General features: G+C 46.8%; 1 protein-coding gene across 5 annotated transcripts in view; it reads left to right on the top strand.

The window, feature by feature from the left end:
• Positions 1-14,588, top strand: part of lamb2l (laminin, beta 2-like) — a 215,547-nt gene that overhangs the window by 191,309 nt on the left and 9,650 nt on the right. For all 5 annotated transcript variants that reach the window (XM_077515185.1, XM_077515182.1, XM_077515183.1 and 2 more), the window contains 5 exons: positions 298-482; positions 619-866; positions 2,260-2,475; positions 2,578-2,722; positions 2,861-3,068. In XM_077515185.1, the coding sequence (XP_077371311.1) occupies positions 298-482; positions 619-866; positions 2,260-2,475; positions 2,578-2,722; positions 2,861-3,068 (1,002 nt within the window). The remainder of the gene's footprint in view (positions 1-297; positions 483-618; positions 867-2,259; positions 2,476-2,577; positions 2,723-2,860; positions 3,069-14,588) is intronic.

Here is a 14,588-nt window from a genome sequence, read left to right as displayed (position 1 = left end):
TACCTTTTGATCATAGGTGACAAGCATATTGGCAGCTAGCAGTCAACTGCTAGCTAGCGAGTACATTTTGCTGTCAGAAATCACAAATAGAATGACCCAAATGAATAACACCAGTCTTCTAGTCTTAATTATGATGGTTACAGTTTTACAGATTTAGACCTAATGAGGACAAGTGCTATAGAAAATGAAATTGTGGATGTTCTACCAGGCTTGTTGAACCAATGTTTTTAAAAGGACACAATACTGGAAAGTTTCTCTGCATCTAGATTTTCATGATGGTCAATATGCATGTTTCAGAGCGGAGATTGCGTTGACGGACGGGCGTCTGATGGGTGTTGCTCGAGAGCTCACCACAACAGCAGAGGACGATGGTGCACTCAGATTAACATTGAGCGACATGGAGCGACAGTTGATGGACATTAACTCCACGGTTGCTTCGAAACGGCAGCAGCTCGACATCTATCTCACCTCCGGATTTGCAGGTAGCAAATTCACACTAACTGACCTTCAGTGAAAGCGTATTTTTCTACCCAGAATGGTTATTTGTTGACACACAACTTGCATTTTATAGACATGATATTAAGCAATATTTAAAATGTATTTCACATGTCGTGATAGATCAATTAAAAAAAGTGAAGAAATACTACAAGGAATCATCAGAGGCAGAGCAGAAATGCAACATGTCAGTGTCCGGTCCCATGAGTCCCGTGGAACAGTCCAAAAAAACTCGCTCCTTCACTGAAGACCTTCTAAATGCTAATGAAGACAAGTTCCTCCTTGCCATGGCAGTTCAGAACAAATCTATGGAGGAACTGCAGCAGAAAGCCCGTGAGTTGGACCACAAGGATCACCAACTCAGTGACAAGGTAAGAATTATTATTATTATTAGTTGTTGTTGTTTACATTTTTTAATTGAATTGATTTATTTGACCTCTGAATACACATTGTAGCTGCCCTTGGCCTCAATAACCCCGGGTTTACACCGGTTGCGTGTGCGGTGCGGCTGCGGTGCGGTGCGTCTTGACTGCGTGCTCCGGACGCGTCAATTTTTTGGCCAATCCACACCGGCTCCGCACAGCTGCAGTCCGGCAGCTCCGTCGCCGACCACTTTCCGCCATGTCTCGCGTGACCGCGCGCGATCATGTGGCATTAAAAACAACGACAAACACACCGAAAGTCTGTGCTCAACAGAGAAGCAGAAAGAGAGGTGGACTTTTATTATTTTGTGGCTTTCTACCTCCAATATAAACCTCTCCTCGTCCATGTTCGCTGGTGTCTAAACCGTGAATGAGCACCTCGCACGTTAACTCCAGGCCCGTCTACGCCCACATCACGTTTTGCTAACATGCTTGCGAAATAGGAGCTGGCGAGTGTTTTATCTTGAAAGGTAACCGGAAATTTATTTTGAAACTGCGTCGGTCTTCCTGTCCCGCTCGATGTGTTTTGTGCTAGCTTGCCATTTGCCGGAGGCCTACCGCTGCGGCGTCCGGCAAAAATAGAAAATAGGTCTATCCTTGCGGAAGGGCTGCGGCACGCCGCAGCTGAGACGCAGTCGACACGCAACGCACCCGCAAGCGGTGTAAACTGCACCATTCGAATGAATGGAATCTAATTGCTTGCGTCGCCGGAACGCACCGCAACCGCACCGCAACCGCATCCGGTGTAAACCCGGGGTAAGAACACATGGTGGAGTTTCATACGGGTGTTTTATTTTCAGACACCGTGAAAACTATGAAACAGAAATACAGAAAGAAAGCAAAGGGTCAATATCAAACTTTCAACAAAGCTACATAATTAACTACAAACTTTAATAATACAAAATATAAACACTTTCTAAAATATAAAACATACATTTAATCTAATATTAAAACAGACATCACAATCCTTTAACAAATAATTCAAGACAAAATAACGCACCTCGTTCCACAAACCAAGGGTGCTAAACGGTTGAATTAATCACTTCAGGTGAATCCACATCCTACACAAATAAACAGTGCGTGAACAGATCATCAATAACAGTAGTCATAATAAAGTACTCATGGAAACTATCAAAGCAAACTTACATGAATAATCAGGACCCGAACAACAGCGACATACGGAGCAGCATGATTACCGTGCCAAACAATGAGAGTGAAGCAGACTGTCCCCTGAGCAGGTGAAACCTTTTAACCTTAATTACCGCCTCACCCCAGGCTGACGGTACACAACTGCCACCCAGTGGCCATTTCTCATAATTCATTTACACACATTGTCCTACAGGTGTGTGGGGGCCACAGCAATGCTAGTGTCACTGGCAGCTGTGAAGACAGTCCATGTGGGGGCGCAGGTTGCCGTGACAAACAAGGCAACCCTGTATGTGGAGGGGATGGATGCAATGGGACAGTGAGCGCTTCTTTAGCTGCGTTAAGTCTCGCGAAGAATGTCACCAACGCTCTCGAAGATGCGAACGAGGAGCTGCATAACGTGGCCAAGAAGGTATTGGATGTGTGATGTCGTGTCTCTCCGCTTTTGTTTTTTTTGTTTTTGTCCCCCCAGTTTTTTTTTTTTTTTTTTTTTAGTTTTTCTATCTATGTGCAGCTCCAGGATATCGCATCTTTGAGCCAGGATGTGAATAATCAGGCCATGGACGCCCTGGAGAGAGCTCAGAAGAACAAAGACCACTTTGAAAATTCAAACTTGAAGCTCAAAGAGTTCATCAAGAAGATCAGAAATTTCCTCACTGGTATGTTAATTGTGTTTACCTTAATGGTGGTAGTTTGTTAGCAATATTATGCTATTTTCTACAAAACATTGTGCAAGAAAGATTTTTTTTTTTTTGAGCTTATTGTTCCTGTGTGTTCCTCTGCTTATTACTGTCCAGAGGAGGGAGCAGATCCAGAGAGTGTCGAGAAGGTGGCCCTGCAGGTCTTGTCCATTCAGTTGCCGGTCAACAAGACCACAGTGGACACAGTGATCATGCAAATCAAGAACAGTCTTTCCAACCTCACCAACATCGGTGGGATCATCAACAGTACCTCGCAGCACATCAGAGAAGCCAAGCAGCTTTTGGAAAAAGCGAATGACGCCAAGTAAGGAAGCAACTCAAAGATTGGCAGCCATTTTTCCAATATTATATGCTAGAAATTTTTTTTAAATATTTGTCTCTGGTCCACTATAAACTAGAGATAGACCGATATGCTTTTTTCAGGGCCGATACCGATTCCGATTATCGGTAGTCAAGGAGGCAGATAACCGATATTTGAAGCCGATATTCATTTGCAGTAAAAGTTAAAATGTTGCCACCAAATTTTTGAATAACGCAAACCCTAACCCTTCTTTACAATGGATTCTCACACTGCACTTTTCATTTTACATCCTTCTATCTGCAATAAGACGTTGGTGGCGGGGGGAGTTAAATGTGGGGGCCAATGTGACATTACCTTTTATAGCATTTGGGATACTTGTAGTTTTATTCTATAAATGTTATATTTTTATATTTTGAAGTAATAGGAGGAACCCTGTCATTCAAAATGTGCATCAGCTGTGGCATTACTTATTACGACAGCAAAAATAAATAAAAAAATTCCATGAGAAAAACTATTCATCCCTGAACACCATACAGTTCTTGTAGACCTTATTATAATTATTGTTATTGTTACCATATAGACAGTTTTGATAAGCTGAGGATCTTAAATCGAGAACAGCAATATCATGCTACTCCTCTCTACAAGAGAACTGTCAAAAGACACTTCATCATGTAGTTTAGTGCCACTTAGGATGCCCCAATCAACGCAGAAAAAGGTAGAGTAAAATAACTTGGTTATAATAATAGTAAGAATAACTTGGTTAAACAGACATTGTTGCGGTGGACCGCTGCCACTTTCTGCTGTTTAATGTGTTTTACACTTATAGACACGTGTGTGTATATGGGCCCACTATTCTCTCACTACTGTACTGTACTGTATCACTTAATGGCACAGATGTACTTGTCTAAATAATAACTGGGCTGCAACATTGCTAATTCACATTAACAAGCACTGTCTTAGCTGTCCACATGAATAGTTACTAACACACGAGAAAGTTATACAACACACCAAACATGAGCTCATTATTCAAAGTATGAGGCACGTAACGAAATTACATCACTGAACATTAATTGCAGCCGACTACGGCCGTAGATGTTACATATTAGTGGCATCCATTGAGAGGATAATGTCCCAACTCACAGCAGACATGACGTGAAAAGAGAGACAAAACAAGCAAATAAGCACACTATACTTTAGTGCACTTCTCTACTAATGCCAAACATACGGAAGAGAACACGTTCGTGTAGTTAAACGGTGTTTGAGACACTTAATTAGTTACGGAGCGGACTTTAACGAGGTGCACAACGAGCTGTCAATCAAATCGACGTCGAAGCTTAAGGCACACAATGGCAAACCAGTGCGACAAATAAACACAATATAAAGTAACTAAACGCTATTTAGTGTCACTGTGGCATCTCACTGCATAATAACCGCTATGCAACAAGTAGTGGACGTGACCACAGAATGCAATGTGTGCGTCACGAGAGGTAAATATAATGACATTACTCTACTCTTAACATGGAACTAGACAATATAATAATGACAACTGTTAATATTTGGAACCTTTGTAACAAACATTATTTACTTAATTAAGTGAAAATGTGTGTGATTCCCTCCCTGAGTAGTTCAAGTAGCGAATTAGCTACTGGGTGTTAGCCTACATGCTAAGCTGAACACACCACTGTTAGCTAGCGGGGATTCAATGCAAGGCAATGCAGCTCCATTCATATAGTGCATTTAATACACAACATAATTCAATGTGTTTAGCTTATCATGGTGAAACGATCGGCGGAGTCTCTTCTCTTTTAACTTACCTTCGAAGCATGTGTCTGTCGCGTTGTGTCCGTGGGTGCGTGTGTGACCGGCTACTGTGATACAGGCATACACTACTGATTGGTTCTGGCTCTTGCACGGCTAACCAATCAAATGCTGCTATGGGCGTTACATTGCTGGAGTTGGACTCCATAACAGACAGAGACGCTCTGGGCTGCATTCGAAGCGAAAAGACGGAGTTTTAAAACTCCGTCTTTTTTTTTTCGAAGCGAAAAGACGGAGTTTTAAAACTCCGTCTTTTCGCTTCGAATGCAGCCCAGAGCGTCTCTGTCTGTTATGGAGTCCAACTCCAGCAATGTAACGCCCATAGCAGCATTTGATTGGTTAGCCGTGCAAGAGCCAGAACCAATCAGTAGTGTATGCCGTGTATCACAGTAGCCGGTCACACACGCACCCACGGACACAACGCGAGACACATGCTTCGAAGGTAAGTTAAAAGAGAAGAGACTCCGCCGATCGTTTCACCATGATAAGCTAAACACATTGAATTATGTTGTGTATTAAATGCACTATATGAATGGAGCTGCATTGCCTTGCATTGAATCCCCGCTAGCTAACAGTGGTGTGTTCAGCTTAGCATGTAGGCTAACACCCAGTAGCTAATTCGCTACTTGAACTACTCGGGGAGGGAATCACACACATTTTCACTTAATTAAGTAAATAATGTTTGTTCCAAATATTAACAGTTGTCATTATTATATTGTCTAGTTCCATGTTAAGAGTAGAGTAACGTCATTATATTTACCTCTCGTGACGCACACAGTGCATTCTGAGTCACGTCCACTACTTGTTGCATAGCGGTTATTATGCAGTGAGATGCCACAGTGACACTAAATAGCGTTTAGTTACTTTATATTGTGTTTATTTGTCACACTGGTTTGCCATTGTGTGCCTTAAGCTTCGACGTCGATTTGATTGACAGCTCGTTGTGCACTTCGTTAAAGTCCGCTCCGTAACAAATTAAGTGTCTCAAACACCGTTTAACTACACGAACGTGTTCTCTTCCGTATGTTTGGCATTAGTAGAGAAGTGCACTAAAGTATAGTGTGCTTATTTGCTCGTTTTGTCTCTCTTTTCATGTCATGTCTGCCGTCATTTGGGACATTATCCTCTCAATGGATGCCACTAATATGTAACATCTACGGCCGTACACGGCTGCAATTAATGTTCAGTGATGTAATTTCGTTACGTGCATCATACTTTGAATAATGAGCTCATGTTTGGTGTGTTGTATAACTTTCTCGTGTGTTAGTAACTATTCATGTGGACAGCTAAGACAGTGCTTGTTAATGTGAATTAGCAATGTTGCAGCCCAGTTATTACTTAGACAAGTACATCTGTGCCATTAAGTGATACAGTACAGTACAGTAGTGAGAGAATAGTGTGCCCATATACACACACGTGTCTATAAGTGTAAAACACATTAAACAGCAGAAACTGGCAGCGGTCCACCGCAACAATGTCTGTTTAACCAAGTTATTCTTACTATTATTATAACCAAGTTATTTTACTCGACCTTTTTCTGCGTTGATTGGGGCATCCTAAGTGGCAGTAAACTACATGATGAAGTGTCTTTTGACAGTTCTCTTGTAGAGAGGAGTAGCATGATATTGCTGTTCTCGATTTAAGATCCTCAGCTTATCAAAACTGTCTATATGGTAACAATAACAATAATCATAATAAGGTCTACAAGAACTGTATGGTGTTCAGGGATGAATAGTTTTTCTCATGGAATTTTTTTATTTATTTTTGCTGTCGTAATAAGTAATGCCACAGCTGATGCACATTTTGAATGACAGGGTTCCTCCTATTACTTCAAAATATAAAAATATAACATTTATAGAATAAAACTACAAGTATCCCAAATGCTATAAAAGGTAATGTCACATTGGCCCCCACATTTAACTCCCCCCGCCACCAACGTCTTATTGCAGATAGAAGGATGTAAAATGAAAAGTGTAGTGTGAGAATCCATTGTAAAGAACGGTTAGGGTTTGCATTATTCAAAAATTTGGTGCCAACATTTTAACTTTTACTGCAAATGAATATCGGCTTCAAATATCGGTTATCTGCCTCCTTGACTACCGATAATCGGAATCGGTATCGGCCCTGAAAAAAGCATATCGGTCTATCTCTAATTTTTTGTTCTAGTTCCTGTCAAATAAATTGTTCAATTGTCCCCTCTGTGTTCTGCATTATTGGGATCCGCCTTCCGGTTCCACCGGAACCCCTAACATAATACTCCAACCATGGATCCCGCAGAACACAAAGAGGTCCGACATTCCCTGGCTCGTCAGGGACGCCGGGTGAGCCAACAGGAATCCAACATCTCGGAACTCCTGGGAGTTGTTTCCTTGTTGGGTCGTCGGCTGGAGGAGTTGGCAACCCGGATGGAGCGGATACCGGCGGGGGGCAGTTCTGAGCCAGAGGTGCCCGCGGAGTGCGTGCCGCCGGCCCCGTCCGCTTCATTCCGGGAGCCGGTTCTTTCACTCCCTGCATGTTACGATGGTGAGCCGGCTGATTGTGGCCCGTTTTTACACCACTGCTCGATCATCTTTGATCAGCAACCTCAGACCTATCCGATAGCGATAGTGCTAAGGTTGCATTTGTGATGAGTCTCCTGACTGGTCGGCAGCAGCATGGGCGATGGCGATTAGCAAGTCTCGGCCGGATCTCCGGTCATAGTGTTCGGATTTTGTTTCCAAGTTCCGAGGCGTTTTTGATCATCCCGTTTGGGGGCGCGAGGCAGGGAGTCGGCTGTTGGACTGTGGACAGGGAGACGGCACCGTGGCCGACTATTCTATTTATTTCCGCACGCTTGCCGCGGAGAGTGGCTTTAATGAGCCAGCTCTTTGTTGTCTTTTTCGTCGTGGATTCAGCTCAAAAGTCAAGGATGAACTTTCGCTTCGTGATGACACGAACAGTTTGGAAGAGCTTATCTCTCTTGCTATTCGGTTGGACAATCGCCTCCGTGAGAGGCGACGCGAGCGAGGAGCCGAGCTCTCCACACGCCCTGCTGCATCAGCGTCGCCTGGGCTCCTCGTTCTGGCTCCGGGAAACCGAGGAGAGGAGCCAATGCAGATTGGCGGTGGTCGCCTGACACCTGAGGAACGTGCACGCCGCCTGAGGACTGGTGCGTGCCTCTACTGCGGTCAGCTCAACCACCGGGTGGCTATCTGTCCGTTGCTGACTCCATGCCGCGTCACGCCCAGGGCCAGAATGGGTCATCCCCAGGCCCAAGAGACTCTGCCCACCCCTGCCTCCAACCCCAAGGAACCGCGTGAGTACTGCGAGTCAGTTTTGCCTGAGGCCCAGGCTGACCGGCTGGAAATTAGTAGGCTCGAATTAGCGGGGGAGGTTTCTTAGGGAACCGCGGGGAACGGGGTGGTGGCTTTGGTCGACTCGGGGGCAGATGACAACTTTGTCGACCCCGGAGTGCTCAAAGCTTTAGGTTATGAGCCTATACCGTTACCCAAGAAACGGCGGGTGTACAGTGGGTGTACAGTCCCGGACGCCTCTTGGGGGTGGTTACTCACTCGACTGACCCGGTTACTCTTCGCCTCCTGGGAAATCACGTGGAGACCCTGAGTCTCTTAGTTATGCCTTAAAGTTCGGCACCACTCGTTTTGGGGTTGCCTTGGCTTAAACTCCACAACCCAGAAATTAACTGGACGTTGCCCGTTTTAGAAAATTGGAGTGTGTTTTGTTATGGGCAGTGTCTACGCTCTGCTGATGGGGGCCTCCTTCCACATCCTGCTCATCAGGTGGAAGAGGAGGAAATTTGCCTGGAAAACGTTCCCCAGGAGTACCATGATATCTGTAAGGTTTTTAGTAAAGATAGAGCTAAATCCCTGCCACCACACCGCCCGTACGACTGCGCGAATGATTTAGTTCCGAACGCTCCCTACCGAGCTCACGCCTTTTCCCGGTTACACAGTTGGAGCAAGTAACTCTCAGGGAGTATATCTCAGAGTCCCTTGCTGCCGGACTGATCCGTCCGTCCTCCTCTCCATTGGGTGCGGGGTTTTTCTTCGTTGATAAGAAGGATAAGTCGCTTCGCCTGTGTATCGATTATCGGGGTCTTAACGACTTAACGACTAACTGTTAAGAATAAGTACCCGCTACCCCTTCTTGACTCTGCTTTCGCGCCTCTACAAAAGGCTAAGATCTTCTCCAAACTCGATCTTCGTAGCGCCTACCACCTGGTTCGTATCGGTGAGGGGGATGAGTGGAAGACAGCTTTTAAGACCACATTAGGGCACTTTGAATATCTTGCCATGCCGTTTGGGTTAACCAACGCACCAGCCGTATTCCAAAACCTGGTTAACGACGTCCTACGGGACATGCTGAATGTGTTTTGTTTTGTGTACCTTGATGACATTCTGATTTTTTCCCGTAACATAGAGGAAATTTGTATGCATGTGAGGAAGGTTCTCCAGCGACTACTTGCTAATAGACTGTATGTTAAAGCTGAGAAATGCGAATTTCACTCCTCCTCAGTGAAATTCTTGGGGTATGTGGTGGAGGATGGCCAGATTAGGGCAGATGTTGAAAAGATCCGCACGATTCAGGAATGGCCTCTTCCCTCCAGTCGCAAACAGCTTCAGAGATTTTTAGGGTTTGCAAATTTTTACCGCCGTTTTATAAGGAATTATAGCCAACTGGTTAGACCACTTACTAGGCTAACCTCCGCTAAGCTTCGTTACTGTTGGTCTGACGATGCCGAATCCGCGTTTGTGGCTCTTAAGCGAGCATTTACGTGTCCTCCTGTGCCTGACCCTCTTCTCCGTTTTGTGGTCGAGGTGGACGCATCTGATTCAGGAGTGGGTGCCGTGCTGTCTCAGTGGTCGCCGGTCGACGGGGTACTCCACCCCTGTGCCTTCTACTCCCGCCGCCTCACCCCAGCTGAGGTCAACTACGACGTCGGGAACAGGGAACTCCTCGCTATCGTCACCGCATTACAAGAATGGAGGCACTGGCTTTAGGGCACCTCGGATTCGTTTGTGGTCTACACGGATCACCACAACCTGGAATACCTCCGTGCTGTCAAACGCATGAATCCTCGGCAAGCCAGGTGGGCGATGATGTTCACCCGATACAACTTCACCATTTCCTACAGACATGGAAGAAAGAACAAGAAAACGGATGCACTCTCCCGCATCCACGACCCAGACCAAGCAGCCACTGGTCCCGAGCCCATCCTTCCCAACCATCGATTCGTGGGGGCGCTCCAATGGGAGATTGAGAGCCGGGTCATGGACTCATTGCGAGGAAGGCAAGTGCCGGCTGAATGTCCCGCTGGCCGGTTGTTTGTGCCTGAGGCTCTACGCCCAGAGGTTCTCAAGTGGGGTCACGAGTCACGTGTGGCCTGCCACCCAGGAATCTCCCGGACTACAGACTTTGTTGCACGGCGGTTTTGATGGCCGGAGCTGCGCCAAGACGTGGCGGACTTCGTTCGTGCTTGCACTGCCTGTGCTTGTGGGAAAGCCTCTCACCAGTCTCCCGCCGATCTTCTTCTCCCTCTGCCGCTGCCTGCTCGTCCCTGGTCCCACATTGCCCTGGACTTCGTTAATGGTCTTCCTGTCTCTCATGGTTCCTCGGTCATCCTGACTATTGTGGACTGCTTTTCCAAGTCGCCCACTTTGTGGCGCTGGCCAAGCTTCCCTCTGCCCTGGAGACTGCTCAGCTGCTGGTCAAACACGTTGTTCGCCTGCATCACGCAAGTCATTGTGTCTGACCGAAGACCCCAATTCATCTCCCAAGTTTGGAAGAGGTTCTGCAAGGCATTGGGAGCTACTGCTAGTCTTTCTTCTGGTTATCACACGCAATCTATCGGCCAGACTGAAAGAACTAACCAGGACCTTGAAGCTGCTTTGCGGTGTGTTTGTCAATTTCAGCCCAACTCGTGGGTCACCTACCTTCCCTGGATCGAGTACGCGCACAATACCTTGGTGTCTTCAGCCACCGGTCAGTCACCCTTCTTCGTGGCCAATGGTTTCCAGCCGGCCTTGTTTCCGTCCCAGGAGGGACCAGTAGACATTCCCTCAGGCCAGCACCACTTGAGGGCCCATCGGGTATGGCGGGAAACCAGAGCCGCTCTTTCGCGGCCGGCAGAGCAAAACCCGCCTACCAACCAGGTGACAAAGTCTGGTTGTCCTCCAGGGATCTTCGTTTGGCTGGTGGATCCAAGAAACTGGGTCCTCGTTTCCTTGGGCCGTTCGAGGTGGAACGGGTCATCAATCCTGTCTCTGTGCGGCTACGTCTTCCAGCGTCAATGATGGTACATCCGTCTTCCACGACTCCCTCATTAAGCCAGTGTCTTCCAGCCCTCTGAACCCTCCGGGACCTCCTCCTCCTGCTCCCCGCATCATTGATGGCGATCCTGTCTACACGGTCCGTTGCATCCTGGATTCAAGGAAGCGGGGCAGGGGTTTGCAATACCTGGTCGACTGGGAGGGTTATGGGCCTGAGGAGCGGCAATGGGTCCCCTGCTTCTGGATCTGTCACTCATCCACGACTTCCATGCAGCTCATCCCTCAAAACCAGGTGGTCCGCCAGGGGGCGTCCATTGAGGGGGGAGTACTGTTGTGATTGTGCTCTCAGGCTGTGTGTTTTTGTTTTTATTCTATTAGCCTCTGATTGAGGGATGGGCGTGTCCTGCGCCGCACCTGTTTCCCATCCTCAATCAAGCCTTCATAAGGACTGTGACTGCCAACACTCCTCGTCGGAGTATTGACCTTGCAACGCCTTCGCCTAGTGCAGTATTCTGACCTCGCGTATATTAGTTAAATCTATAGCCTCGTCTCTTGTTTCCAGTTTGTTTCGTGCGTCTTTTTGATTCATAGTTTTCTGTTACTTCCTCAGCTTTTGCTAGAGTGTTTGTTATTATCGCGTTGAGCCATTTCTGCTCCGTAGTTTTTTGTTTCCTCAGCTTTACGCTTGAGTGTTTGCTATTCACGTGTTGACTACGTTGCCTTTAGTTTTCTGCTTTCTAGCGCGTTTTATGTTTTGGTTTTGTTTATTCGTGTAGCGCCGTTTTGTAGCCCTCGGGTGTATTTTTGTTACTTCCTCACCTTGCAGCTTTTGCAAGCGTCTTTTTTTTCTTTTTTCTTTTTTAGAGGTCAGAATTGTTCATTCGGTAGTCTTACCGATTCAACGTCTTATCATCATTGCTTTTTTTTTTTTTTTTTTGTGTGCGTTTGCGTGCGCGTGCGTGCGTTTGCGTGCGTGTGTGCGTTTGCGTCTTATGCCAACCCCAGAAACCTCAAACTTCCAATAAATTGAGGAGATCTCAAGTGACCAGAGGAAAAACTAAAGAGAGGAAGGAGGGAAGGATAGATAAAGCAAAGTGAGATCCACAGACACCAGCACCCACTGATTTAACGGGCTGTGGGAGGGAGAGGCGAATTCTGTTTGAGTTTCAGTAGATGCTGGTGTGATGGATCTGGCATGTATAAGGACCGCCACCAAAGAAAGAAGCCGTCAACCGCGGCCCAGCAAAGCAAGCACCGCCCCCCCCCCCCCGGAATTCCCCCAGGCCGCGGCAGCACCAAGGCCACCCCCACGCCACCCGAGCGGACACCGGTCGGCGAGCCAACCCAGACGCCCGGAACACCCCCGCCCCAGCCCCGGCCCACACCCCCGAGCCCAAGGCCGCAGAACGAGGCCCGGCGGGTACCCACAGTGCCCCACCGGCCCCGCCACCCCCCGGCCCCACAAACCCCCGAACACACCCCCGACCCCCAACAACCCACACCTACACCCCCCCCCCCCAAACAAGCCGCCACCCCCCCCAACCCCCGCCACCGTGAATGTGGCCCCACCCAGTGTATATACAAGTGTGTGCGTGTGGTGCATTAAAATTGGGAGCAGGTGAGTCGGAGCAGAGGGAAATTTTTTTTTCCCCTACTCCGATCCACCCGCACCCCAAAAAAAACTAGTGAAGTAAATAAGAGGAGCGACCAGCGGGGCCTCACCCAACCCGGCGGGTGTAGGTGGCACGTCCTCAGAATTGGGAGGCGGCCGTGCTAACCAGTCATCTGTCGTGCCGCCCTACTATTTTATTACACACACACAAAAAAGAAAGTTTGTGTAAAATGTAGCGATAATTGGGTCATCTTTTAGACGAATTAATAATCTGGACGTTATGGAGGTAAATTGTATTTACCTCGATAACCTCTTGGGGCACCACGTTGGCTTTGCTTTGGGTTAACAGGAGCAAACAACGACCAAAATCCTTTCTTCATCAGTCATTTATAATCTAAAGTCGCCACACTCGATATTCAGTGGTTCATTGTACTAACAAAAGAATAATAATCCACTCAGAAACACAGATGACTTAATAGAGAATAGAGTTAATAAAACATGCATTTATTCACGATTGCTACACTACAGAATCAAAACACTGCCTAACTAACTATCCGACCGTCAGAAGAAAAGAGATCAAAATAAAGCTAATCAAAATAGGGAAAGAATGCGAACGAATAAGGAAACAGGAAAAAGAGAAACTTAACTTGCCAGGTCTGTGATATATTTCAAATGTAAGTTGCACACAGCGGTATGCCGAATTGGGGAAAATCAAATGTGCACTTACGACTTGGATACTGCGTAGAACGAGCAGAAATGGGAGGTCTTTGGAAAAGGGGGAAAAATAGTCAATGTTCGTTCAAAAAGGCAAGAAAAATCAAAAAGGGGCTATTCCACAGGTGAGCAAGGGAGCCGCTCGGGGGCTGACGTAGTTGCGCAGCTCGTCCCTTGATTGGTCGGCGAGATGTTTCCCCGGCGAGTTTGGTTCTGTCGGACAACTGTCCGACTCCAGGTGTTGGAGCTCGGTTCGCGGCGTGCCTGCGTACGGGGAAGACCCGCAGTTGGAGGTGCGCTTGCACAGCGGCGGCTCCAGGAGGTTGCAAACCCTTCTGTTCGCTCACGCAGCAAATTATTAAAGGGATTAATAATTTGGCATTAAATTTGGTCAGTCTGTCAAATCAGTTTTCCCACACAACCCGTTTAGCACACATCGTAATTAATGCATCATAAACTAATTTGTGAGGTCGTTCTTGAGCCTAATCTGACTGAACTGAAAGATATTGATTACCTTTCATTCCTTATGGAGTACAAATGAAATAGTTCATACACACAAATACATAACATGAATCATTCGTAGTTCAGTTGTCTGTCAAGAATTATCATGGTATAAATGTGTAAAATGCGGTTACTTGTATGAATTGTCACTAAGGATAGTTCCAAGTTTCACCACTTGACGGTGCTGTTGCTCCATCTAGACGTTCCAGGAGTGCCCCCTGGAGGGGCGACGCCAGAGAGTCCCCCCTGGTTGATAAGAAAGGTCATAAACATTCCTTTGATCAGTCGTTTGTATATTCTAATTCATTTAAGGCGTTTTCTCGGGCTCCGGGAAGTCGGGGCCCGAATAGACTCCTTCGGCAGACGCATAAATTCCTTTGTCACCCGGTCAGCGGCTTCAAAAGAGCTTTGTTGGTGGTTGTGTGACCACCTGCAGAGCTAACCAAGCTTAGATCCTGTCTGAGCTGTGGAATGTTTATGCGACTGCAGAGAGTTTGCTTTAGAAGAAGCAAGCTAAAAAAAAATTAGGGGGTGGCCTGGGCCATAGGCCATATTTGTTACAAAAATATGTAAGCTAATACAGTTTAATAAAACTTGCCCATTCCTGTG

Source organism: Festucalex cinctus, chromosome 2 (assembly GCF_051991245.1).
Source record: "Festucalex cinctus isolate MCC-2025b chromosome 2, RoL_Fcin_1.0, whole genome shotgun sequence".
Lineage (NCBI taxonomy): Eukaryota > Metazoa > Chordata > Actinopteri > Syngnathiformes > Syngnathidae > Festucalex > Festucalex cinctus.
This window is presented reverse-complemented; position numbering and strand designations above follow the sequence as displayed.